This window comes from Lepidochelys olivacea (assembly GCF_965140295.1).
Source record: "Lepidochelys olivacea isolate rLepOli2 genome assembly, chromosome: 1".
Taxonomy (NCBI): Eukaryota; Metazoa; Chordata; order Testudines; family Cheloniidae; genus Lepidochelys; species Lepidochelys olivacea.
Genome location: NC_140411.1, coordinates 296519347 through 296543531, shown reverse-complemented (window position 1 = coordinate 296543531; position 24185 = coordinate 296519347). Strand labels below are relative to the sequence as shown.

Sequence of the window (24185 nt, the reverse complement as noted above, 5' to 3'; positions counted from 1 at the left end):
TATAGCACTCTCGGATGATGACCCAGCACGTTTTTCATTTTAAGAACACTTTTTTCAAATATATTTATTTCAATTACAACACAGTGTGTACTTAATGGTTAATCTGCCATTAAAACTACAAAACCACTGTGTTGGGAACATCCCTGGGACGGGGAAGAGTGCAGTGAGTCTGCATGCAACTCTCCTACCCGCTGTGGCCCGCATTGCCACTCCTGTTGAGATGGTGGGGCAGGTACATGGGGGAGCTGATCTCACACCCATTTATCTCCTGTGCACCCTACTGCCTGACTTTGGGGAGGCAGCCCCTGGGACCAAGCGAGTGAAGCTTCTGACCAGAGGAGCAGGGAGGACCCTTACCTGTGATGGGGATAGGGGCCACAATTTAAAGGTTCCCCCCCAACAGGTGGGGTCATGCCCCCCCCTTCCCAGACAGCTTCCCCCTTACTCTCAGCTATTTGGTGCATCTGCTGTTCGTTTGCCTCTCTGCAGGGGAGGGAGGGAGGGCTTGGCAGGTAAATCCTGGCAAAAAACTTGTTGGGGGGAGGGTATGTGATCGTGCATGCCCCCCCCCCCATGTGTCATCTCTCTCCAGGGATGGGATGGATGGGAGCAGGCTGCAGCACACCTGGTTAGCATGGTGCTCATCTATGCAGAGCTAAGTGTGTGCTCCCGCCGGCAGTGCTGGCAAACAGAGCAAGCCCTTTCCTGGACAAGTGGGGCCCTTAAGGGAGGTTAGTGCAGCAGGCTCACCCCCATCACAACCTAGGTAGCAGGGAGGCTGCTCCAGTTCCCCAGCTGGGACGCAGAGGCAAGCTGCTGACACACACATCCCGCCTCCTCCCCCTCCCCTCAACCTCAGCCACCCATCCCAGAGATCAGAGTGGGAGCCTCTTCCAGCCCAGCCCCACTCCCCATGGCTTCCAATGCAGGAAGCCCACTGTTCTGGGAGAGTGGGGAGCCCAGAGCACCCACTCCTGCTGCTCCCACTGGATGAGTTACCCAACAGAGTGTCTAGTCAAGTTGCAGCTTGGAGCTGCTCTCTCCAGCGATGCATGTCTCTCTCCCTGGCTGGCTGGCTGCCTCCATAAGCCCAGCTGGCTCTCAGTCAGCAGGTCAGGTCACATGGGAGGTAACAAACGCATCCCTTTCAGTATGTCACCCTGGCTGATTGCCCTGTTCAAAGTGCCTGCTCTTCTGTGTTCTCATTGTCCTCCCCGATGAGCCGAGGCAACGTGGAGGATGAAGCTGCCGGATTCAAATGCAGAGAGATGGGGAGAGTACCTTGGGAAGAGGAGGTTGGGGGAAAACTAGGACTGGAGGCTGGCAGGGGACTGGGGGAGATGGAAATGGACTAAGAGTTGGGATGAAGTGGGAGACTGGGACTGGTTGGGTAAGGAGACAAGGACTTGGAGCTCAGGGGACTGGAAGAAAGTAGGTGCAAGGGGAGGAAGATTTAGGATGATGTTACTGGAATACTGTGTCCAGTTCTGGTGCTCACAATTCAAGGAGGTTGTTGATAAATTGGAGAGATTTCAAAGAGCCACAGGAATGATTAAAGAATTAGAAAACGTCTTATAGTGACAGACTCAAAGAGCTCAATCTATTTAGCTTAACAAAGGGAAGGCTAAGGGGTGACTTGATTACAATTATAAGTATCTACGTGAAGAACAAATATTTAATAAATGAGCACTTCAATCTAGCAGAGAAAGGTATAACATGATCCAATTGCTAGACTGGAACTAAGGCTTAATTTTTTAATGGTGTGATAGAGTAATTAACCATTGGAACCATTTTCCAGTGGATCCTCCATCACTGACAATTTTTAAATCAAGATTGGATGTTTTTCTAAAAGATCTAGGAATGATTTTGGAGGCATTCTGTGGTTTGTCTTGACTAAGGCTGTTGGCTAATGCAGTTGAATGGTGCCCCAGAAAATTGGATTCTGCCCGCTTGGTACCATGGCTCTTAGAAGAGCATGAGTTCTTTGATGAGCTCCCAGTACTAGAACATCCTGGTGCCTCAAAGTGACTCTCTTTGGAACCTGAGGTCGCCAATACCGTTGTTCTCTAAGGTGACTGGGATCTATTCAACGAGATGTTCTCTGGTGGGAGATGCAGAACTCCATTTACTTGGAGCCCTGTCAGTACCTTCATCCCGTGAAGATCCCAGTAAGCAGGATACAGAGATCAATGGGGCAATAAGTGCACTTGAAGGCTGGTGTACAGGGGTGTCCGCTGATCCCGGCTCTGAAACTGGTCTTTGTGCTTGCTGCATCATAAGAAGCCTGAATGTTACCTATTTTTTCTAGACCAGCTCTTGAAAGAAGTGCTGATCTTGGTTGGTGTGTGGGTGTCTCCCAAACCGTGGAATGCCTGTTGCTAACAGGGCGAGACTCCCAGCCAGAAAAGCAGCTCTTAAAGCTTGGGGATCCCAGCATAACCAGTGACAACTACCTTCACGGAAAAGCCCCTCAACGGAGAAAGGGTGTGGGGAGAAAAGATGGGGTAGTCAACAGACAAACCACCAAATAAAAAAAGGGGCATTGAACTAGTAAATTAAACAACTGACTAATTAGAAAGCTAAACTATACTAAGACTAAAATACAAAGCTAAGCTAGAGCTAGGCTGAAAGCAGGCATGCTAGATGTTCTGGCTCAAGCGGTAGGGTTGTTGAGAAGGAACTGAGGGTGGCTTGCCAGGGGAGATTTATCTATCTTTGGTACAGGGCACAAGAATATCTGGAGCATACGTATAGGCTGAATGGGCACTGCTTCTGAAAATCTCCAACTTGTTCCCTCCAACCCAACTACTAAATGAAATTTTGTAAATCAGATATTTTAAACATTATATCTGATGAATATAGTTGAATACCATGAGTATTTTTTGATAATCTCTGCCTCGGTTCTTATATCATGCCCAATCATAGTGGTGTCTGAGAGCCTGTTCATAAGTCAAATGTTGCATAATTCTATTAGATTATTGTGAACACGTCTGCAAAAAAATACAATATCAAATAGCTAAGGAATTAAATTCCCTATGTGTTGTACATTGCTATTAACTCAAAAGCAATTCCTTCACCTCTTCATCCCCAAAGAAAAAACACAATTGCTAAGGATTATTTATTTATTTATTTTTAATTCAGTTAAAACAAAACATACAATGTTTCATTGAAACTGTGTAACACTCTTTGCCAACAATTACAGCTGAATTGTTGACCTCTAACAATACAGTGGGTATATACAAAATATATACAAAGATGTACTGTAGAACACCTGTAACAGATAGATTAGACGGTAAAATAAGTTGTCAGTCACTGCATTTGGGAAATTATAACATCCATCTTAAACTGTATGAAAAAATCTGTACCTGATCTATACTTCTTTATGGACCCCAAAGACTCTTCTTTATTGCAGCATATACATTTGTAATAAATAAAACCTTTCATGTTCGTGTGGTCTTACATCTCGAGTGGTAACATACTATTTCAATTTGTGTAAGCATAACATTTTTCTGTAAAGAAACTTCCTTTGACTGTTGTTACACAGATGTACAACATGAACAACTCGTTGAAATGATGCAATAACCATTAGTGACAGAGGAATATATACATATACCCAGAAGTCCCAAACCTATATTATATACAATATATTTACATTATATACACATACAATTATGTACACAGACTATCATAAATATTGAAAAATAGGTTTTAGTTTTAATGGATTAATGTTCTATAAATAACATTACAGTTATGACTGAAATATCATGGAAGACAGCAACGTAAAAACAAGGTGACAATACAGTGGTTTAATACTGAAGCTGCTCTTTTCCATTGGTTTGTTGAATGACCTCTACACTGACAGGTTTGCAACAGATTCATATATTAGAAAACTACTTAGCAAAGTGGTACTCAAGTTTAACAGCTGAAGAGCTACTTAGTATCAAATGGAGCTTCAGAGAACAACTGACTCACAATGTAATGTCCAGACATTGATGCATAAATTTGCACGACTCAATAACGTATTGATACAACGTAATGAGGTGCTAACATGTAATATCTTCATCTTTTATCTCCCCCGGACAGTGATCGAAGGATCTCCCCCTCTCTTCTGGTTGCAGAGAGGGAAGAGGTTCATTTTTGTTCCCTTTGATGCTGGAAAGGGGATCTCTTCATCCTCTACACACTACAAACTCTTGGAGGGAGAGGACATTTTAAATTCTCCTTCAGATTTCTGTGTGTGCGGGGAGGAGGAAGAAGAGTTGTCATATCACTGAAACATTTGTTCAGTACTCCTCTCCATAGATCAGGAATAAATGAGCCTTTGATCTGAACTCCACTTCCTCTTCCTGAGTCCCAGTAAAAGAAGAAATGCTCAGTTCAAAGTTCTAATTGAAAGTTGAGTACCACTGGACTAATCAAACAAGCAAGATGAGAGAACTCTCACTTTTCATTATGTTTGCTACAGAAGTGGTGATTGGTAGTTGTAGTCAGAAGTATGAATCAAAATATCTGTGATTTTTCATAGATTTTAAAAATGTGGAGAAAGACAGGCATCATCTGAATGCATCTGATGAAGTGAGCTGTAGCTCACGAAAGTTTATGCTCCAATAAATTTGTTAGTCTCTAAGGTGCCACAAGTACTCCTTTTCTATCTGCCAAATAGTGATTGTACCTAGAACTGATTCTGGCTTTTGAGACAAAATCTTCAGTGCTGTTTAATCAACTGATTACATGCCATTATTTCTTCCCTCTGACCCAACTACTAAACTGAATTTTGTAAATCAGATTTTTAAAACATTATGCAAGACAAATATGGTTGAACATAGTACCGTGACTCTTTCTTTTATTATCTTTATCCAGATTCTTATACTGCACCCACCCATAGTGATATCTCTGATAAGTCAAATGTGCTCTTATGCAGTTACCGTTTCTCTTCAACCTGGGATAGGAATAAATAGTAAACGTGCAGTAGAAACAAAACAGCTAATCACAACCATACAGCACTTGTTTTGGTAGCTTGCTAGTTAGGACTCAAACAAAATGTATCTATTTCTGAAGCAAACAAGTATAAGATGACTGTTCAGTCCATGAGGGTTTTTGTTTTGTTTAAACTACTATAAAGTATCAACTGCATGAGGAATCCCAGTTGCCTATGGGTATGTCTTCACTACCCGCCAGATTGGCAGGCAGCAATTGATCCAGCGGAAATCGATTTATTGTCTAGGCTAGACACAATAAATCGATCCCCAAGCGCTCTCCCGTCAACTCCTGTACTCCAGTGCCATGAAAGGCGCAGGCAGAGTCGACGGAGGAGCAGCAGCAGTTGACTCACTGCGGTGAAGACACCAAGGTAAGTCGATCTAAGTACGTCAACTTCAGCTACGTTATTCACACAGCCGAAGTTGCGTAACTTGGATCGATCCCCCTGCCAGTGCAGACCAGGGCTATATGAAGAGAACTTGTATCGAGCACCAAATACTGGGGCAGTTTGTGTATTAGGCTTTTAGCATAGACAAAATAGGAACAAAAAATAATCAAGTAATTCAAAATCCAACAGTGGATGAGAAATTGACAAATACTGAACAGTTTGTGAAAACTGTACAATTCATAAACTACAGCAGGACCTCTTTTTTTATGGTGCAGCAAGTTCAAGAAAGACTGGCCAAAAAAAACAAACCTAATTGACAATGGGCCATATGCTATCATTAAGCAGAACCCCCCATTAATCTCAAAAGAGAGTTTTGTATATCAATGGCATATGACACGACCCAGTGTGATTTGGTAGATAGCTGCAACTCAATCTGAATAAACAAACAACCACCCTGTTTTTCCCAATTGCACTATTGAGAACCTCAAGAGGAGAAATCCCAAGATCTTTATGAGCTCTTCACTGTATAAAAGTTTATTTTAAACATCACCCATTCTGATGACCTGTAACTGTTCTAAGCATTAAAACTTGAGTCAGATTGCCATTTTTTTAAAACTATGGTGTTTCTAGTTGATTAGGTACAATGACTTGGGATATCAATAATGACTTCTTTGATTAAATTTTGGAGTATCTGAGTGTCACTGAAAAAACTGTTTCTATTCAGTTACGGAGTTTTGACCTACTCAAATTGGTTGCAAGTCAGTATAATTTGTTTAAAAAAATATTTCTGATGGGCGAACAAACAAATGCTCCCCCTTCTAATTATGCCTCCATAGAAGGGCAAATTGTATTAAATTTAGAACACAGATTAAATGTTTGTACAGGTTCTATGTCACTGGGATACATTTTTGTATTTAAAAAATTGTTTTCTTAAAGTCAAAATCATGCTTTTGAGGTCCATAAGAATTTTTGGTACATAAAATAATAGTGTTTTTTCCCCTCTCTCTCTCTCTCATTGGATAGATCAACACTTTGCTGTAAATTAAGAGTTATTTTTCACATCAAATGGTTCCATTAGGCACATTCAAGTAAAATAATAAAACACCCAAGTAACAATGACAAAAGCCAAACATGGCTTGATAAAATTCTACAGAGAGTTGTGTCCATTCTCTGGAATGGAATAAAATTGTCACTTCCCTCAGCCAGAGACTCAGGTGGTTTGATGTTAATATCCACTTCCATCATGCAGAATAGTTTCTTTTCAAGAGTTCACTTATTCTACAGTCAGAAGAACCAGCATCAAAGAATCTGCTTTTTAAAGGAAGCAAAATTGCAAACCTAGGTAATTTTCTCTCTCAGTAGATATTCAGTGAACACTGGAGTATTTGAGATTAAATCGTGCCAGTTAATGTCCGCCAGATGCATAATTATGGATCCAATCTAGAATAATCAAGGTCATACTTCCAATCATCACAAACATGCCACTCACTAGGAAGAGTATAGCCTGGAAAGAGAAAATATAAAATTTACTTCAGATATTTTATTTTCTTCTTCAGCTACAAATGTTTACCTGGCATAAACAGGTAAGTGCCTGTCCTGAGTTATTTAAGATTTAAATTAGTCAAACAATACTAAGGAATGACTAATAAAAAAGAACAAAGGTTACAGTAAGAGACAATGAGATAACCTTTGATTTTCACATGCTCTGGTTTCTTTTTAAAATGGATTAATAAACTTATTTTTAATATAGCAGGCTACGTCCTCAGCTGGTGTAAACTGGCATAGCTCTATCGATTTCAATGGAGCTATGCCCGGCTTCACAAGCTGGGAATCTGAATGTCTAAGATCAGAAGCAGCAACATCAAGCAAAAGGGCCCAAGTGATCGGGGGAGGTCAGCTCTGAAAGAGTAACTGAGAGAAGTAGGTTTTGAAGAAATATTTGAGAGAGGCCAGTGAGGCTGCATAATATTATACAGCAGTTTCAGTACTGAATAGGTATTTTGTTGAATACACTCCACTAAACATTTATCAGGCACTTTTCCTATATATTATTTGTTATGAAATAGACAAAATGTGCTCCATTTCTATTCACGCTACTTTAATGTCAGTAATAGTGCAATAGCTGTATGTAATTAAAATTATTTTATTTCCACCACTATTTAAATTTCCTCTAACAATTTGCTGTTTCAGGATGAAATCCTGGTTGTTGTCACCTCTGGAGTTGGCGGGGACAACAACTGGAGAGGTCTCGTGGGGAAATATGCAGAAATAACTTCCTAGTGGCTCTCTCTCCAGCTACAACTGCCTGTGAAACTACTGCTTTTTAAGAGTAATAGAAGCTACTAATTACTGCTAGTTCATCAATGAAGATCACAGAAGTTCTGAAATCCTTAGATTATAAAGAAATAAACTAAAACCCTTGCTCTGAGCCAGTGATGAAAGCATGTTAATGAAAATACTCTTCTATACATACCCCAATCTTCTGCACAGATTTCAGAGGTTCTTTCTTCACTAGTTTGATATAGAAAGCAGAAGGAAGTATAAAGATCAGCATGGCAGCAGCAGAGGCACCTATATTTAAAATAAACAAATAAAAAAGTTTTCTGAAATAAGTACAGTGTTTCATTAGACTTTTGAAAATATTGTTCTGATTTTGAAAAACAAAACAAAACAAAACAAAACAACAAAACCCTGAACTAACATACAAAAACTTACCAATGAATCCAAATATATCTCGAATGGAAGGGACAAAGATTACGAGAACATTGGTAAATGCCAAAACAAAAACTGTAATTAAACTGTGACGTAACCAACTGAACTCCTTCTCTGCACAAAACAGCTGTGTAATTGAAGTACGAATCTGCAAAAAATAATGAAGACATTAGTATTAATCACAAAAGTCCTTAAAGAGACACTGTTGACTTAATGCAAAAACAACTGGGATTACTATAACAGTAAGACATTAGAAAAAAAGATTCTCTGTTTTGCACTTGACTTTATGCATTTGACAGTTCTTTATGAAAAGAGGTTTTCCAGTTCTTTATTTAGGTGTTTAAAACACCACAACAGGGGAGAGAGAAAAAAAAACCTAACTAACTAAAAACCACTGAAAACAAATTGATAAGGGGACAAAGGAACAGGTGTAGTATACAACACTACTTTTATCTCATTTTTTTAAAAATGACTAGCATACAGAAAAGTGACAGAGTAAAATATATATTAAAAAAAAAAAAAGATTAAAGGTTTTGACCCCTCAATGTAAAAATATTTTACTTTCTAAATTGATACTTATCTATTTCAATTATTCTGATTCAGTTAAATGAGTAAAAAGCACACATGCAGACTTGTTATAAAGAATATTTTTTTAAAGTTAAAAAAATTACTAGAAATTAGCAAACTGTATTTGCCTAATTAATTTAATATTACTACTAGTCCACAGCAAGAGATGAAGGAAAGGTAGCCAATTCCTGGCTAAGATGGATACACGGAATTAAAAAATAAATAAATAAATAAAAATTACTTACTGGGAAGATAACTACAGGTACAGTAAGGGTTACAGCCATAAGTACAGCCAGACGTACAATAAGAATAATAACATCAGCACCCAGGACTGCAGAGTAAGTGTGAAGCAATTCTGCTTCAACATTTCCTATAAAGAAAATGGCATTTTAATTGAACTCTAATAACACACTCTTCACAATACCGCAGCAGGACATAACAGAATGGTAATATCCCTGTGTACTTCTTAAGAAATAAAACAGAACAGTCCAGTTCCTCCACAAATTTACAGTGAATTAAAAACTCAGCTGATCTTGAGCATATTGTCCTGTGAGTTTGTGGAAGAGAAAGAGACCCAGGGCGTAGCCCCACTCATTTTACTGGCACATGTACTTCAGCTGGGCCAAATTCTGCTGTCTGCTACTCACGGACTTTGCATGAGAAAGGCTTTCACCTTCTGATTATTAGATTATGGCAACATCATAGCATATTCTTAGAGCCAAATTCTGTTCTCAGTTGTACAACTGTAGACTCCTTAAAGGCAATGAAACTACAGAGTAGAACATAGTCCTTTGGTTTTATAGATGAAAACCAATACAGGGACAGTAGTAGAAAAGGGAAAAATACAATAATGTGCAGTTATGAGAGGTTTGTGAAGAATATTACAGGGACTAGTGAGAAAAAACAAGCTCATTTCCCTTCTTAAGCATACTAAGGCTCAGAATCAAGTGAGCTATAGCTCACGAAAGCTGATGCTCAAACAAATTTGTTAGTCTCTAAGGTGCCACAAGTACTCCTTTTCATTTCTGTAGTTGTCCTTACATAGCAACTTCAATGTTGGACTTAAATATACAAATATAAATAAATTTTATAAGATTTACTAGTAGTATCTCCATTTTACTGAGGGATAAACTTAGGCACAGACAAGTCAAGGATAATACAAAGTCTGTGTCAAACAGCACCAAAACAGTCTGGCTTCCAGTCCTGAACTTTAGCCATAAGACCACTGGTCCCCTTTGTGTGTGAATGTATAAAAATAATTAATTAGTAAATGCTAATTTGCTTTACATTTTATAAGCCACAAGATTTATTTTGAATTTCCGGAGACATGCTTCATTTAAAAGAAAATAGAAGAGGCAATAACTACCATAAAATGTCAGGTATCCAAAGAGAGCAGCCAATAGGTACATTAAAAACATGGCAAAAAATGAAACATTGGACACATTCATCATTCTTCTACGGCTTCGGCTATTAAAGAAACAAACAGAAATAAGTGTTAACAGTGACAATATATTGCTGGTTTCTTTTTGAATAGTAAAGTTATATACAATCTATACATTTACCCTTTCAGTTCTTCATAAATAGGAAGAATAGCAGGATGGCAGACAAAAGAGAATGTTAGGATTGGTACGGCATAGACAGTCTGAAAAACATAAAACTTGCTTTATAAATTTCTTGATAGATGTAGCAAATTTATCTTTGTTGCACAGAATTCATCAGTAGGTTTCTACTTTATATTTTTACTTTCCATTGGAAGTCTAATTTGTCTCAATTTTCTGTTATAAAAGTCAACTATTCTGGAAGGTTATTACAACTGTCTCTCTCTCTTTTTTGTTCTTAAGGGCCCAATACTGGGAATCCTCAAGCCCCACTTAAGCCCATGGTAGTTGAATGCATTCTACCTTGCTGGATTGAATCTTTATGGCCGGATCTTGAAAAATCTTTACTCACATGAGTATTTCTTTCTCATGAGATTTTCCATCACTAGGGGTATTTGTATGAGTAAAGGTTTGCAGGATTGGGCCTTTAGGGGCTGACCCAAAGCCCACTGAAGTCAACGGAGACTTTTCAACCATTATAGTTACACAAGTGCAAAACCTATTTCCTGGTGAGGTTTGCACCAGTGCAACTTAATCTGGTAAATTATGTGTTTTTCTGAATACAGATGGGATTACTCACATGTTTAAAGTTAAACATGTGCTTAAGTACTTTGCCTTACCAGGAGAAGTACTGACTGCCTCCCAGGAGAGGCTGGAAACCCTCATCTCCTCTTGAACTCAATAAAAGTTAAGAAAGCCCCATTTTGCAGGAAGTGCACAGTGCCTTTCAGGATTGGGACATAATTAATGGCCCCCAAAATATTAGTTTTGGCAATTATGTAAGCAAAAATGACCATATTTCTATGTAATATTTGTTCTTCCTCTTTATTTTTAATAGTGAGAATGCCCTTTACATATGGTACCTTACCTGTGAGTTGAAGACAAAATATTTTGGCCTGCACATTTCATCACTAGTCATGTTTTGTGCTGTTCCATGCAAACGTGCAGCAGTTGCCAGGTGTGCCAATGTGCCATTCAGAGTTGAGTTCATCATGTCATACTCCAATACCAAAGGACAAAGGATTTGGGACTTCTTGCAAATTACCTAAAAATACCACATTGTTATTTTTAACTGATACAATATGATAAAGCGCTTCGAAATCATATGAAGTCTCACTTGCAATGCACTATTATAAGCATGTAAATCTACAGAGAAATTATACTTACAACAATAAGGAAGAAGACCATACACATTAAGGAAAGGCCACTTGTATACCCTAAATATCCTGTAAGCAAGAAAGAGAAACAACATTTTAATTACAGCCTTGCTTTTTAAAATTTTTCACTTATTTGTTATTCACAAAATTTAGTAATTTACAAGTGTCTCATCGCTTGTTTCCACTGCAGTGTTAGCTCAAGCTATAAACTCAAGTTTTGCCCCTCCTTCTACACCCAAAAATGTCTAGCTCAAATTACATGATGCTTTAAACTTGAGCTAGCTGGTCTATTAAGAGGAAACAGCTGTCACTGGAGTTAATGCAGTTGGGGGATGCAGCAGTTCATCAGCAACAACTCAACAACTGCTAATCCAGTGACTCTGTGCTGCTAATCAAAACCACGCTGTTTCACAATGTGGTCACTCTTAGGCTATGCAGTCACAGTGCTGCAGCTGTTCCGCTATAGTGCTGTAGTGTAGACCAGTGGTTTGCAAACTTTTGTGCTGGTGACCCCTTTCACACAGTAAGCCTCTGAGTGTGACCCCCCCCCTTATGAATTAAAAACATTTTTTAATATATTTAGCACCATTATAAATGCTAGAGGCAAAGCAAAGTTTGGGGTGGAGGCTAAAAGCTCACAACCCCCATGTAATAACCTTGCGACCCCCTTAGGGGTCAGGACCTCAGTTTGAGAACCCCTGGTGTAGACACTTCTTACATTAATCGTAGGGATTTGTCCAGTGATGTAATTAATCCATCTCTCCAGGAGGTGGTAACTAGGTCAATGGAAAAATTCTTCTGTCGACCTAGATGCATCTACATTGCGGGGTTAAGTTGACTAACTATGGTGCTCAGGGTGCAAAATTTTTCACAGCCCTGAGCAACATGGCTGGGTCAATCTAATTTTTACATTTAGACCAGGGCTTATTCAAGTAAGTGGAGCAATTCAAGTATGCTAACTGGTGCAGTGAAGACAAGCCCTCAGTCATTAGGGCTCTATGGGGGTATGATTTCTGAAGTACATTAATGTGCTGTGCATTAAATTGGTCTGTGTACACCCTGCCGGTGTGCACCAGAAGTATGCACATGGCCTAATGAATGCAGAGCACATTAGTACTCATTAGAAATCACATCAGCCCACTGTGAAAATAAGCCCTGAGGATCTCCTATAGGTTTATTCACTCAAACCAACCCATCATCTTCCATTTTCTTTAAAAAAAGCCTATATGGATCACTGAAGTACAGCCACTTCTGCTAAGGAACTAGGCAGCCATACAACACAACAGTTTAGGATCCCAAACAAACAAACCAAAAACAAAGAACAACAAAATCCATTACTTCCAATTTAAACTGCAGGGAAAATTTAGTTACCCAAAATGAAATTTGGCCAGGACACAAGGGATAACATCCCCACTCTTGGAAGAGTGCCATGTGGTAACTGATGACCACAAGTGGTCAGGAGCTTCAGTTAATAGATCTAATCCTGTTTCCAATGAAGTCAATGGGAATTTTGATACAGTCTTCAGTGGGAGCAGAAATTGGTCCTGTATTTTATCTGAAAAAATGCCACTTTCAGTTCCACAGTCCTCCACAACATAGGGTGGGTTATTGAGTCAACCACCATGTGGGGTATTCACTCCATATTGATTCAGAGAAAGTATTCCACCAACTGAATCATGAGCATCATGTGCTTTCCTCAAACGTGCACGTACACTGACCAGGCCAAATCCTGTATAAACAGAGGTCTGACAAGATCACAGTCAAAGGCAGTGGAACTGCAGACTTCCCATCCTGTCCTCACCCACTTTCTTTTCCTCTTACACTCTACAAACACTCTGTAGCCCTCATTTATTTCTTAAAAAAAGAGACATGCTGTTCTTCTCCTCAGGGACTGAGATCATTTGCACAGCATCCACCTGGCAAGAGATCAGTAATGTGGAGGTAGCTCCCATATTTGGGCCTTCCACTTGTTAACAGCAAAATCAACACTTTGTTTCCACATTTACTTTAAATGAATAGTTGCTTACCTAAATTTTTCAGCAGTGACAAAGGAAGAATGAACACTATAGACACCAGCACAACCAAATAGTCACCATTAAGATACCATTCTCTGTAAGAAAAAAAAGTTAAATTTATATAAGTAATCAAAGCATTTTACAACAATGGTGCCTAGAGTTTAGTCCTTACATATATTTGTTTCTATAACCTGCTATTGTTTGTAAGTAAGAGATAAAATATCCTGTAACAATACCAAGAATAAAACTATTTTATGCTAAATTTCACAAAACAATGTATTAAAGGGGCTATTGAAGATACTGCCATTTCAAGATGTATTTCAAATATATTTTTTAACCTGATAAATGGGAGAAATAGGTTTACATGCTGAAAATTCTAGCATTCAGATGTACTATTTGAACTGCACTCTTAAGGATAATATCTAAGTCACAAAGGATCATCACACCACGAGTGGGCAGGGGGAAGGAAGAGAAGAACGACCATGCCTCCTAGATCTATGTTAAGGAGATACTCCCATCATCTCCCCTTCTGCAATATCCCTTTCTCTCAGTGTTTTCTGCTAGGATAGGCATACACTTGGTCGTTGAGGGGAGGAAGGGAAAGAGACAGGAGACAGACAACGTATTGGTCAGGTGAATAAAGAGGCTGGTGGAAATAAAAATGCATATTGCTCAAATTCACAAAGGTACTTATGTCCCTGAATCCTAATGAGAGGTAGCTGCCTAAGTATCTTTGTGAATCTGGGCCTTTGTCTCTTTGTTGCTCCCCAGGCCCCAACCCTGAGGCTGTATTATCTTTCTCACCATGCCCCATTTGGGATGGAGATCGCCCTTTAAGAGAGGCTTTGAAGGGCTAGGGGAAATCTCTGGTAATGTGGCTCTACTGTATGCCGCCAGGGAGCTGGGGGAAAGCCAGGGAGAGTGCCAGAGCTGCAGCAGAACCACAAGGCCTCTGCATGACTGGCCCTGGCCTTCTGCCTATCACCTGGGACACAGGGAAGATTTCATTCTGTTCCACAGGGGCAAATCTGGCCCATCAAAATTGAAAAAATATCACCACAAGGGAAATTTCAGAGATTTTCTTCCCCTGAATCCCCTCTTGTGTTTCTTTTTTCTTTCCATAGGCGAAAGCAGTGAATCATTTGTCAGGTATATTGGGAGCATCTTCCTCTGAAACACTGGGGAACAAATTCAGTTCTCAGACCAGCGTAAAGCAGATTTTTAACTTCAGTGCAATGAAGTAACAGGGCAAAACTGGTCATGGGTATTCAACTGTGGTAAGACACTGGACTTCTATTCAAATCCTATATTCCTAAGACAATTCATGTAACAGTGTAGCCTTTATCCCACTGTTAATACTGGAAATAGTACTAGCTTTTGATCCATAACAGGAGATATTTTTAAACCAGATGTAATATTATTTGGATGAGCAAAGAAGCCTTGCTGAACAAATACTCTATCTTAAAGACTTTACTGGTTTGAACATTAAGGGCTAAATTCTGAAAACTGGTGTAAATCTGAATTAATTTTAACAGAGTCACTCTGGATTCATACCAATGCAAATGAGAGAAGAATTTGGACACATTTCTTCAGTTACTTTGTTTGAAACTTTTAAAAAAATACACTCTAAATTCTCAAATTAGTGTGATTTAGACATCTGTAAGATAAAGTTAATGTATTGCAACTTGTCTTTTAACAAGAAAATGTTTAAAAAAAAAAAAGAGTCAGATATCAAAGGTGTTCAGAGCTTTGCATCAGGATGCATATTATTGCTGGTGATAGCCCATGTGAAGGAAATCATGAGTCTCAAAGTCAAGAAGTTATGGAATTTCTGTGTGGATTAATGGATAATGTGGATGGACAGTTTGGATGTATGCTGTATATCTTAAATCACTACATGCACTGTAATCAATGAGTTGGTGTTTTTAATATTGCCACAGACTTACTGAATATTTGTCCTTAAGCAAGTATTAACTAGAATCACTGTAGAAATGCAGCTTACTCTTAGAGTAAGAATACTTCCCACAATGTTAAAGTTTGAAAACCATCTTATCAGTCTAAGGGTCCTAAAATACATTAAAGGTAACAACTATGACCCTATTTAACTTAATTTCATTATTGAACAATATGTTGACCAGCACATCCATTAGCACTTATTGGAGATTATTTACATATATGTATTCCATTGTATTATAGAAAACAGTTATTTTGCTAACATCTTTACCAGTAGAGGCTAGATCCATGTCAAATGGACCACCCAAGGGGTAGAAAAAAAAGCTTACTGGATCTTACCACCACCTTATCTCTGATTAAGAAGCTACACTAAGATATACCAAAGGAAGTCTTCATATAAAATATATGTTGCCCATTTTTGTTTCTACTATTAGTTTCTCTGATGAGGAGGAGTTCTATCACCTACCCTGTGTTCTCTTCAATGTTCATAAATGACTTGATGACCAATGGCAACTCATATTTCACTATGTAGAGGTAGCTTGACATAGCTGTAGATGAACAACATTATAAATCATTACAAATATAGATGATGGAAAATGACATAAGAGTCACAAAACTTATTTCATAACTTTACTTGACACAATTAATAAAAACATATGTGAAAAAGTCTGAGAATGGAGAGGGAGTATTTACTATTTAACATTACAATCTACAGTACATATTTTTCAAAATCCTCACCTCCAATGTTCTGCATTGTAATTGATCCGGACGCTGCAATTTTTCCAGCCAAACCAAATGCCTTCATTCCTAGCTGTTCATATAACAGAGACCCTACAAACATACAAAATAAATCAATTGAAAATGTGTATTTTACAAAGGAAAGATAATATGAAGTTAGTAATAACTATTTGTACAAGAAGAAGAATTTACCATACCTCCTTCATTGGCAGTCTTTAGGAGAAGATGAACTGAATATAAAGAGAATATTGTCACAACCACCAAGAGAATCCTAGGAGGGGAGGGGAAAAAAAAGCAAAAAACTTTTAGACAGCCTTAATTTATTTAGTTTAGCCATATTAATTAAGTGTACTATTTGAACAGGAAGGATTCAAGATAGAACATAAGAACCAATATCAAAACAGTGAAATGAAAGAATTAAGAAAAATAAGTGTAAATTCCAATGCTAGCTGAGAAAGTCTGAATCAATCAGTGCTTGTTTATGAAAGGACACCATACTTAAATCCACACTGGAAGGTACAGCTACCTATTTACATTATTATTTTGTCAACAGACCCAATTCTCATTTATACTAGATACTGCTGAAATGGGATTAAATAATACTTAAAGTTGACGTAAGGCCCCTTTACACTATTAGAGTGGTGTAGAGAGGTGTAAGTATAAATGAGAATCAGACCCAATATATTTTTGATTGACCCAATAAACACATTATTTTAACAAAAGTATCAAAGAACATTATTTTGTATCACTAACAGCTGTTTTTTTATTTTTACTTTTTCCTCACATTCTTAGGTAATTACATCACAGCTAGTTCATCTCTGAAACACTAGACTTGTGACTGATGTAATTTGTGACTAGGTGAGAAAATCTGCTAAAGTCTGAAACAAGTCACCTTTCAGCTGTATGTGATGTTTTTGTGTAAAGCAAGATACAAAGACAGTTAATTGACTGGTAAAATATGGACTGACAACTAGAAAATGTTAAGAGCTTGTGACTCAGTACGGTGTGTTTTAAAATTCATATACATTGAAATGATCTGAATGCAGGTCAGTTTCCTTTGCTCAACATTTACTGTGGTTTCACCTGTGATTAAACAGACTGTTAATGGCTCCCAGAAGTTGTCTTATTTTCTTATAGCTTCTATTAGAACTACCTATCCTTTATTGAAATGCTTCTTTGTAACCGCTAAAAATTCTCAATGAATCACAACAAATACACCCTTCAGCAGCTGCACTGTTCTTTGCAGTTGAACACCAGTGTCACAAAGCTGTAGTAAATAAAAAAAAAAACCTGTCCCTTCCTACACCAATACAAGCATTCTGCTTTAGAAGAACAGTCTCCAGAGACTATAGCTGCTCAAAAATGTGAAGCTCAGTTTAATGACTCCTCATTCCAAGGTTGTTCTTTTCATTTTCTGTATGGGTTTTAGTGCTTGTCAAAGTAAAAGATGTAGGGACACGAGCTTCAATCAGGCATATTGTTGACAAGTAATACAAGAATCTCCACACAGCTCCATCAAAATATATTGCAGAATACACCGCAAATCATATACAAATACATTTTCATGATTGTGAAAGGTAATCATTAAGTGTTGCACTTATAACTGGACTTCTCTAATTTGTTCACCAGCTAGAAACAGTACTGGAAAGAGCTTACAGATTATAGTGTTTGGTACTACAGAAAATGTTGAAATAGATATCTATTATCTATACTACCTCAGATTTAACTTAGAATGGCCACTTTATCAGAGTGACAAGGTACTTTAGTCCAGTGTTTCTCAAATGCAGCCACCAGGAGATTTTCTTGAAGCCACAGTCTCCTGGGTGGTGACTGAGGGGTGGGGCTCGGCAAGGCGAAGCAACAAATCAGCATCCCCTCCCCTGGTACCACCAGCAGGGGTTTGGCTCTGCCCCCCACCCTCCGGAGCTGCAAATGCCAGAGGAGCAGGCAGCTGGGTAAGTTCCCCATCTTCTCAGGGGTGGTGGGACTTGGGCTTCCAGTTTCAGCTCTGGGCGGCGAACTGCAGGCTCCAGCTGCGTGACGTCGGGCTCTGTCCCCCATCTGCAGCAGGGCTTCGGGCTCTGGCCCTGGGCTAACTACCCCTCCATTGCTCCTGGCCCACACTGTGTCCTCCAGCTCTGATCCCCAGCTGCAGAGTTTTGGGCCCCCCCTGCCTCCTCCACCAATTTTCCCTACCACCTCCCCATCCAGGGCTTAAATTGTCCCCCAGCTTGCCAGTAAGTCTGCTGTGAAAAGTGGTATTTGTATGTTTGTTTATTTATATCACTTTTCACTTTCTCCCAGCTAGCTAGAAAGTGTACTGCTGTGAAAAGGAATATTAACTAATATCACTTCTCACTGAAGCGGACTTTCTAGCTAGCAAATCAAAACAAAAAAACAAACAAAAGCAACCAAAAGGCAAAACAAACAAACAAACAAAACAAACATCATCAAAGCACCTTATTTGTGTTTCTATTCCATTTAGGTCCAGTAAAGGAGAGACAAAATGCACATTTATTATTGAGTCTGCTAAAAAAACAAACAACCTCCTCCCCACAACCCTATATAAATAAATTACTATGATTTGGACATGTATATGTGCATATTTATTTGTTTTTCAAGTAATTTAAGAAAAATATTTCAGAGAGGCCACCAGCAACAGTTGGTGGCCACAATCGGAGGACACCAAAAAAAAATTATTGTAAGAACCCCTGGTTTAGTTTGCATGCTCATTTACTTCCTGGCTTCTATGCTGAAACCACCAAGCACACACTATGAGAACACTTGTCCAGTAGGAACTGAACTGACACCACCAGCTCAGTTCATATAAACCACCTAATAATTATCATGTTAAAAATGTCAAGTCACTACCAGCCTGGGCCAGATGTGAACCAATCAGCTAGACAGTAAAAGCTTTTTATACTGTTATTAATCCTGTGAGCCATGCACTCTCAGTAACATCTTAGCAACTGCAACCTGGGCTCTCTTGCATCTAGACTACTAATCATACTTAATTTTGTGATGTTATGTGAACTAGTGTAGCCTTATTTCAGTAGCAATACATTTGAATACAGAAATCTAGAGATGAAAAAAATTAATGAATTAAACCATTGTGGCACCTATGATTGCTAAATTGCTAGCTATAAGTGTTTTAAAAAATGAACGGATTATAGCATAATGTGCTGAATTATTCAAGTAACTGACTTTAAACTTGCTTCCTCCCACCTATTTTACTTTTTTGTCTACACTAACTCCTAAGAGATGTCACCAGTATAATACATGGTAGGCTATCATAACCACTACAGAACCTCTTTAGAGCATGGAATTGGGATATAAAAGGGGCATGTAAATGCCTCTTTATTATTTTTTACTGTATGGCACTGCTTTGTTAATTTAAAAAAATATTAATAGTATGTATAAATAAGAGGGTATATAAATTATAAAAGTTCTTAGCCAAAAATTAAAAAAAAAAAAAAAAAGAATAAATCATGCCAGGCACTAAACCTCCATGGGTAATTTGTTCCACTACTTAACTATCTGACAATTAGGAAGCTTTTCCTAATGTCTAACCTAAATCTCCCTTGTTGCAATTTAAGCCCATTACTTCTCGTCCTGTCCTCAGTGGATAAGGAGAACAATTTATCAATCTCCTATGTACTTGGAAAAACTTATGTTCCCCCTCAGCCTTCTCTTCTCCAGACTAAACAAAACACAATTTTTTCAGTCTTTCCCTTGCAGGTCATGTTTTCTAGACCTTTAATCATCTGTGTTGCTCTTCTCTGGACTTTCTCCAATTTGTCCACATCTTTCCTGAAATGTGATGCTCAGAAGTGGACACAATACTTCAGTTGAGGCCTAATCAGTGTGGAGTAGTGCAGAAGAATTACTTCTTATGTCTTGTTACAACACTTCTGCTAATACATTCCAGAATGATGTTTGCTTTTTCTGGAACACTGTTATACTGTTCACTCATGTTTAGCTTGTAATCCATTATGACCCCCAAATCCCTTTCTGCATTACTCCTTCCTAGGCAGTCGTCATTTCCCATTTTGTATGTGTGCAACTGATTGAAAGTATTCCACTTAAGAAGGAACAATTTGTCCTTGTTGAATTTCAACTTATTTCAGATCATTTCTCTAGTTTGTTAAGATCATTTTGACTTCTAAGCCTATCCTCCAAAGCCCTTGTAAACCCTTCCAGCTTGGTATCGTCCACAGAATTTATAAGTGTACTCTCCATTTCATTTATCCAAATTATTCATGAAGATATTGAATAGAACGGGACTCAGGACAGATCCGTGTGGGACTCCACTCTATATGCCCTTCCAGCCTGACTGTGAACCACTGATAACTCCCTGAATAACATTTTTAAACCAGTTGTGCACCCACCTGGCAATAGGTTCCTCTAGCCCAGTGGTTCTCAAACTTATTTGACTCCCCCCCGCCATCCCTGCTTGTGTCTGTAGTCAGTTGCACACCCACAAGTACATATACCGCCACTCAATTCTGAAAGCAGAGTGGAAAGCGGCAGGCAGCTGCTGGCCAAGCACCCAGCTCTGAAGGCAATGCTGCCGCCAGCAGCAATGCAAAAGTTAGGGTGGCATGGTATGACACTGCCACTTTTACTTTTCCATTGCTGCTGGCAGTGGTGCTGCTTTGAGAGCTGGGCGCTTGGCCAGTAGCCACCGCTCTCTAGCTGCCCAGCTTGGAAGGCAGAGTGGGGAGTGGTGGCTGCTGGCTGGGCGCCCAGCTCTGAAGGCAGCGCAGCCGTCAGTAAGGTAAGGCACACCCAGCCAGCAGCTGCCACTCTTCTAAAGCTTCTCCCTACGCCCCCCCCCACACATTCCATGCCCCCTAGGCTATAATTCTCTAGTTTGCACCTGAGAAGGTCATGTGAGATCATATGAAAGCCTAGTTAAAGTTGAGCTACATCACATTTACTACTTTTGCCTATCCACAAGGCTTGTAACTGTTTCAAAGAAAGATCTCAAGAAGAGTCTGTGTGGCTCAAAAGCTTGTCTCTTTCACCAATGGAAAGGTGGTCCAATAAAAGATATTACCTCACCTACCTTGTCTCTCCAATATCCTGGGATCAACACAGTTACAACTACACTGGCTACCTCTAATATTGTCTATTAACGGATACATGGCAGAAGAGCCTTTTTTTAAATTAACCAAAACATACTTACACAAAAAGAATAATTCCAGTGTTTGCCATGGCATAAGAAAGTCCAAGGATGCCACTACCCATAATAACATTGCTCAGATTAAATGCTGACATTCCAAAGGAAGTAGTACCTGGATGCTGTGTAAGGGAAGGAAAAGCTAATAATTAATAGAGAACCAGTAATTAATTCATGTTTTAGATTTGAATTTAAATGAACATTTTCCACTTTTCAAGGTTAAATATTTGAAAGTAAAGCAATTGTTTAGTGTGCTAATTTTAAAACATCATTAGTGCATACTTACATATTCAATGTCATACTTCTTCTTTCCAAGATTGGATTCAAGCAGAAAATTTTGATTTTCTGGATCCCTGTCTACACAAGATCTGTAAGAAAGAAAAAAAAATAATAATCTATATTTAATTGTTATAATGAACAAGGTTTTACATTTTGCCTTTAGGAGGTCAGTTGTTCCTGCTTTTTATTCTGTTTCAAAGGGGATCAGAAAACCAGCAGATCATCCAACAAAAACGAACTACACAATCTGTCATCTGCAAAATAAATATAAAATTTTGGATATTCAACTTCCTATATTTGTAATAAATTAAAACATTAAGATCTAGCAAGGCATTTTAAATGAGTACTTTAAAGGTGTGAAGTACATTATGTGTAATAAAGTACTGTACAAATATTAGCAAATGGAAACAAAACTAAGAGCAATGCAAAAATCCCTCTGACCTCGCAGGTGCTTTGGTTGGATATGGATAATTGAAGTCATTGCTGTTGGAACTATAGCTACTGCTGTCTTCGTCTGGAGAGATGTTAAACTTGCTCACTTCTGCTCTGCTCATGATGGGAATTCAATTAGCTTTTCCCAGTATTAGATGAAGTAGGGAATATTTGGCCTGATGACTGCCCCTCGGTGGCAGTCTTCACCGAGCTCGCTCTTTTGTCCTTGGATGCTGGACTTGCCTTGCCTGTGAAGGTAAAAAGGAAACGTCAATACTGCAGTGGTCTATCTAGCGGGTCACGTGAAGAGCTGCTGCTTGCTGCTGCTCTGGGGCTGATTCATCGTCAGCCAGGCGAGTGGAAAAGTACCAGCCAAGGAGGGGCGGAGAGGAAAAGTACAAGATACTGACTACAACGGAGAACAAAGATAAATCTCCAACTACAACACCCAAGCACACGCCTGGAAATGTGATCTGCATAGGAAAGGGTCTGCCAGCGTGTATGTACGTTGGACTTTCTGAGACATGGTCTTTCATGCACACACAAAAGCAAAAGAATGAAATGAAAATCACACTCTCCAGCTGCTAGGAAGACATTTATATCTGAAGATCAAATCCACCCAATTTACATAACTTACATGGAGACCAATCATACTGCAATGTAAAAACTATAATATTCACATTAAGATTTATAACAGAGAAGTACCCACATAGTATACTATAATGAAGAAATATTTGTTATAGTAACAATAAAATATCCCCACGCATAAATATATTTGATCACACACACACGTGTACTACATGTCTGAAAGAGAAATACCTCCAGTCCACCCCTCCTATGCCAGAAAAGAAATCTGATGCAACATCCATGTGCGATTATCACATTCACTTGTGATTAACCTTCCTCTCCAACATTACCATACCGCTCCCCGCTCTCTACTCCCACCCCCCACCGCCCTTCCAGGGACATGGGATCCCTGCAGTTTAAATGGGGGAAAAATGCAAATCAGTCACAAGACTGCACCAGCAGCGTGGGTTGGTTTTTTTTTTAACCTTGGAAGGAAGCAGCATCTGTGGCGGGATTTTACGTGAGTCTGACCCACACAGAAAAGCCCGCGTAGGGGGTTTTAATATCGTTTCAGAAACAAAATATTGACCTTAACTAAAGGCACTAATAATCCACTCGGCGTTTTTAGAGCCCAGCCCCCTCGCCCGCACAACCATAGGAGCAATAAGCCCAGTACGTTACCTCGGCGAAGCTGAAAACCGGAGATTTTCCCTCTGATAGCTTCAGAATACCGACGAGATCGTTTTCTAAACTGAGAGTTTTAAAATGTTCTTGAAAGGAAAAAACACAATCCTTAAAGTAGAAAAAATATAAATAAAAGTACCAAAATGTCGTTTAAAAGCCACCGGTACGCGAGGAAAAAAATTCAGGCTCCCCTTCTACTTCAATCTGAGTCAGGGGAAGCGTGGGGCTGTGGCGGGCAGCGCTGCGATCGCGGCCGGGCAGGCGGATATTGCTCCCTCACGGCGTTGCTGTAGGTCTGAAAGCTGTCTCTGCTGCCCCTGCTTTTGAGAGTGGAATGCGGCGGGAAGGGGGGAGGAAAGGGCGAGGCACCTACATACCCAGCAATGTGCCGCCTCTCCTTTGTATACCAACACCAGCCCCGGCTCCTTGCGCTGCCTAGCCACGCCCCGGCTCGTTTCCTCTCTCGCCTTTTTCAGCTCTGTTTAGGATGCCACTCAGACGCTGTTACTTCACTAAGCTCCCTCCTGCATCGACGGGAAATACTGCGAGAACATTATTTAGCACTGATGTAACACTGGAGACAATACTGTACTTAACTAAGCCCCCCCCCTCACCAAACGAGATAATACCACAACTGTGTGTTCACGTATTTCAGAGGATCTCAAAGGGCCTGATATCAGTTTATGAAACCTCACAAAACTGGAGTGAGGTACGCTCCCTTTTAGCGAGAAGGAGAAGAGGTACAGAGAGGTTCAATGAATGCATGCAATAACCACAGTTGTTTCAAGGACATCAGAAACTTTCATTCATTACTAAAGCGTCTGCGGCTTCAACTTCCCCATCTTCAAAATCCTACTTCACAGGGATGGGGTGAGGCTGTTTGTCAAGAACTCCTTGGTGTAAAGAAATTCTCACTTGCCAATTGCAGTTTAC

The 24185-nt window shown here is 39.4% G+C and overlaps 1 protein-coding gene across 3 annotated transcripts; it reads right to left on the bottom strand.

Moving 5' to 3' along the window:
• Positions 1-3150: 3150 nt before the first annotated feature.
• Positions 3151-23948, bottom strand: SLC38A2 (solute carrier family 38 member 2). 3 transcript variants are annotated; one of them, XM_084623410.1, is made up of 16 exons: positions 23250-23924; positions 22011-22249; positions 21577-21658; positions 21297-21412; positions 16306-16379; positions 16109-16201; positions 15837-15918; positions 13430-13512; positions 11413-11471; positions 11114-11290; positions 10210-10289; positions 10014-10114; positions 8893-9017; positions 8084-8228; positions 7842-7939; positions 3152-6872 (listed from the first exon to the last, which is right to left on the bottom strand). In XM_084623410.1, exons 2-16 carry the CDS (start codon positions 22121-22123, stop codon positions 6774-6776), a joined length of 1527 nt encoding a protein of 508 aa, XP_084479536.1. In that variant the 5' UTR covers positions 22124-22249; positions 23250-23924; the 3' UTR covers positions 3152-6773. The 3 variants fall into 3 exon arrangements, with proteins under 3 accessions (XP_084479534.1, XP_084479535.1, XP_084479536.1); XM_084623408.1 differs by having other exon boundaries at positions 3151-6872; positions 7842-8228; positions 23250-23948; XM_084623409.1 differs by lacking the exon at positions 23250-23924 and adding an exon at positions 22821-22905 and having other exon boundaries at positions 3151-6872; positions 7842-8228.
• Between the last annotated feature and the right edge of the window lie 237 nt (positions 23949-24185).

What these genes read in the sequence shown, in the direction of transcription:
- SLC38A2 (XM_084623408.1), bottom strand. Translation starts at nt 22,123, where the DNA reads ATGAGCAGAGCAGAAGTGAGCAAGTTTAACATCTCTCCAGACGAAGAC. An exon ending in AGAAGTATGACATTGAATAT is followed by an intron (nt 21,413 to 21,576) that starts GTAAGTATGCAC and finishes TCCCTTACACAG; the next exon opens with CATCCAGGTACTACTTCCTT. An exon ending in TACAATGCAGAACATTGGAG is followed by an intron (nt 15,919 to 16,108) that starts GTGAGGATTTTG and finishes GTTCATCTACAG; the next exon opens with CTATGTCAAGCTACCTCTAC.